This window comes from Papilio polytes, unplaced genomic scaffold, assembly GCF_000836215.1.
Source record: "Papilio polytes unplaced genomic scaffold, Ppol_1.0 DF823835.1, whole genome shotgun sequence".
In the NCBI taxonomy this organism is placed as follows: Eukaryota; Metazoa; Arthropoda; class Insecta; order Lepidoptera; family Papilionidae; genus Papilio; species Papilio polytes.
Window position 1 is genome coordinate 635,935 of NW_013525369.1, and position 3,936 is coordinate 639,870.

Consider the following 3,936-nt stretch of genomic DNA (forward strand, 5'->3'; position numbering starts at 1 on the left):
TATACACTAGCTGAATCTGACAAGAGCAAATTTGTAAAGCCTTGTTTTAACAATTCTGTCATAACTATAACTTTTTTGGAAGAGATATACGCTATTCAGAATTTTTCCCAAATAATCACACTTTGTACTAATATTGTAAATGCAAAAATTAGATGAATGGATGGATTTTTGTTAGAGTTTGCCGCCTAAAAGTCTAAACATATTTCTATAAATGGCATAGATGTAGAGAATACTCATGACAAACACATAGACTACCTATTTTTTAATACCATTCGGTCCGAAAAACTAATTAAAAGCAAAGCAAGATATTTTTATCTCACTAGTTTAAGATTCTTGTCGCTTTTAATTTTAAGAAATTCTTTTTTTGGTAGTTTAGTAAATCATTTATTTATTTAATACTGTTTGCACAAATATTACAATAAACATACCAGGAGCCTGTCCCACCGCTGGCTGATAGAGGCTCAGATAGCTTAAAATGACGTCACTATCAGATAAGGTAACAAAATCCGATATTTCCATAATATATTTTACACGTTGGATTGTTATCAGATAATTTACAATCTGGTGGAACTGGTCCTAAAACTAAGCTATTACATTTAAGCAAGGGTGGCCTATCAGAAATCTCTTACAGATAATAACTAATTTCTTAGTGATAATTTCTTTTCATTTCCAGATGTCCGGATCTGCTCGGTAAAAAACCACGGTCAGAATTAATCTGGAACAGAATGAAGCGTATGATATCAAGAAGTAGTACGGATCAATCTACAATTGCCGATTATTATGGATTACATTGGATACGATAAATTTTCTGCATACAAAATACTGTTTTATTAAATTCTCAAAAAAATTACCGAGTGTAAAATCACCATTTAATTTTTACGGAGCGTCGGTAGCTCAAAGATTACAGGATTTGTAATCTACAGATCCTGGGTTCGAATCGAATCGAGTGTGTGAAGTCAACCAACCCTCTATGAGTCGTTGACTAAGGCCTAGTCACCACAATTTTGGCCCCGCGTTTTTTTTAGTGACTGAATGGCCACTGTATGCCTTGAAGAGGCATTTCCAGATTCACCGGGCTTGAGGTGTCCGAGCGCAGATGGCACTTGCCCTAAACCTCGTTTATGAGTAACTAAGCTCGAGGGCTCCCTCAGGAGCCTCGGCACGAGCCGTTATTTCGTTTTTATTACCGGATTGGTAGGCTCCGAGCCCTTCTGTGGGGACTAATATAGGCGATGATGAGATGAATAAGTGGTTATTTTTTTATTAAGTTACAATACTTTTACTTCATATTGAACTTTGAAACAAAATTAAAACAAAAACTTACATTGTTAGCAAAGATAAGTGTTTCCGTTCGCAACAAACCGTTAGCTAATACGGCAACACTTTGCTAAGTGAGACATAAATATTGGAAACAAATAAAGTTTGAACTCCTAAAATCTTTGCGGTTTGCTGCACATTGTAGATTTACTTTCCGAACATAAAATTGTTTGAAAAGCGGAGATGTTATAAAATCAAACGTACTAGAAAAATTTCAACGTTAGGAAATTCGTATCTTTGTTATTCCCGTTGTTAAAATGTCAATATCTCAAATAACAAGAAAATAAACAATCACTTTTCATTCGGAAGTCCAACATTTTAATTATTAAGAGCGGGCGCACACCTTTGACTAAACTATCGCACAACTGTTGTGCGATTGTCGATTGTTTTGCAGCCAATTAAATTGTTTAGTTGCACAACTATACATCGAGTAGTGTGCGCACCTCCATATAAGCTCGTAGTAATCAAAGCGAAACTAAACAATTTTGCGACAGTTTAAATAGTCAAAGGTGTACGCGCTTCATGTTGCGACTGGATTACAAAAATGGTACTCACAAAAGTTAATTTTGCCGATTACTAAAACGTCACTTAAACTTGCAAGAGAATATTGAATGATAACTCCACATTTCACTAACATTTTGACGTCTCTCAGATTGTAAGCGTTTCCGAAGCGAAGTATTAAAAATTCGTTGCAGTATTCAGTCATTACATTTGGACAATATTTAGTGCCTGTCCTACCACTGGCTAATAGAGGATCTTAAAAATGACGTCAATGTCAGATGAGGGAACAAATTCTTACATTTCCATCACATATTTTATACGCTGAATTATTATCAGACAATTTACAATTTGGTGGAAGAGGCCCTTAGTATCCTGATGATTTGTTCAGTTCAGTTAAGTTTCTTTTCTATGGCACTCCCTTAGCGGAATGGGCCAATGTTGAGTGTTTAATGACGATTTTGTAAACAATATTGCTTTCAAAATGTAACACTGTGAATTAAAGATAGGACGCTTCAATTGAATCTAATAATCTCTGGTTTATTATTAAAAAAGTTATAAAAAAGGATATTCTTTGTTATCTTTATCCAGCCGCAATGAGAATTGTGAAGCACCTTAACAAATATTAACGTTGCTGAGCCAGCGTTGCAAATTCGACGGCTCGACCGCAAGAATACGAGCACAGCGCTAATTGCATATGCAAACCATACGCACAATACATGTGCAAGTAAAAATAATAATTTAAGTAAACTATTAAAATAATTACTAATATTTTGATGTTAGATGAATAGTTTTAATTATTATAATTATACAGATGAGAAATTTCAAGTTGATTTACAAAATACTTGATAAATAATTTAAACATTACTTCATTAATCCGAAAAATGCTATTTCACAAATAAAAAACACTTGTTATCTTAATAATCTTACTAATATTATAAATGCGAAAGTTTAGATGGATGGATGGATGTTTGTTAGAGTTTGTAGCCCAAATGGCTGAACGGATCTCGATGAAATTTTGCATAGATGTAGAGGATAGTCTGGAAGAACACATAGGCTACTCACCTTTGTTTTTTTTAATTCCACGCGGGCGAAAACTAGTTATTACATAAAAAAGATTAACAATAATTTATTAAGTGTGCTGAAATTTTTTTTTTATTGTTATCGTATCGCATGTTCATTTAGCGTATGTCTTTTAATGCTTGTGCAAGGTTAATAGTAAAACTGAAAACAATGGAAAGCGACATTTCGGTGCTTCTTAGCACTGTAAGCGTTCTGCACTAACCTTGTAATTAAACTTACAGAACAAAAAATGAAAATAATAAAAAGAAACATTTACGGATTCTTTAGCACACTAAAAGTTTAAATAAAAGCATGCACACACCTAAAACTAAATTATCGCACAACTGTTTAGTCTCCCTTTGATTCCTATGAGCGTATATGGAGGTGCATATTACTCGATTTTTAGTTGTGCAACTAAACATTAGAATGGACTGATATACAATCAATAATCGCACAACAGTTGTGCGATAATTAAGTCAAATGTGTACGCCGGCTCTAGTAGTATCGTCGGAGTAATCTTTAGTGTCTATATCTATACTATTATAATAAAGCGTAAACACACACTTCTTTGTTGCCTAAGATGTCAGCAATCACATCATATTTTCGAATAACTCTTCTTTTAATAAAAAGCCCTACACTTACGTCACGATTTAGGATATATATTTTTACGCCGTTAAACTTAGGTGTAAATATTTTGGGTAAAAACCCTAATTTGAGAAAGAGACCATAAGTTGTTGCCAACATCAAGGAAGCAAAGTTGCCAAGATTTGACATCATGTCCTGTTATTTGACATTTGCAATAGATAATTTGACAAATGTGAACAATAAAATGATTTTTTTATAATTTTATGCGGATGAAGTCGCATGGTAACAGCTAGTTGATCATAAACATAAATTTGTGAACATTTAAAACGATAGATAAAATAGACACGAGCACCCCAGTAGACGACTTTGTCGTAACAATAAAGCGGGTACACCATGGACTAAACTATCGCACAACTGTTGTGCGATTGTAGATTATCGATTATTTCGTAGCCAATTCAACTGTCCATACACAAC

General features: G+C 33.8%; 1 protein-coding gene across 1 annotated transcript in view; it reads left to right on the forward strand.

Annotated features, from left to right (window-relative positions):
• LOC106103195 (lysozyme-like) overlaps positions 1 to 820 on the forward strand; it is a 6,763-nt gene extending 5,943 nt beyond the window's left edge. Inside the window, exon 5 of the mRNA XM_013282884.1 lies at positions 674 to 820. Coding sequence (XP_013138338.1) covers positions 674 to 803 — 130 coding nt within the window. The 3' untranslated portion in view covers positions 804 to 820. The remainder of the gene's footprint in view (positions 1 to 673) is intronic.
• The last annotated feature ends 3,116 nt before the right edge of the window (positions 821 to 3,936 follow it).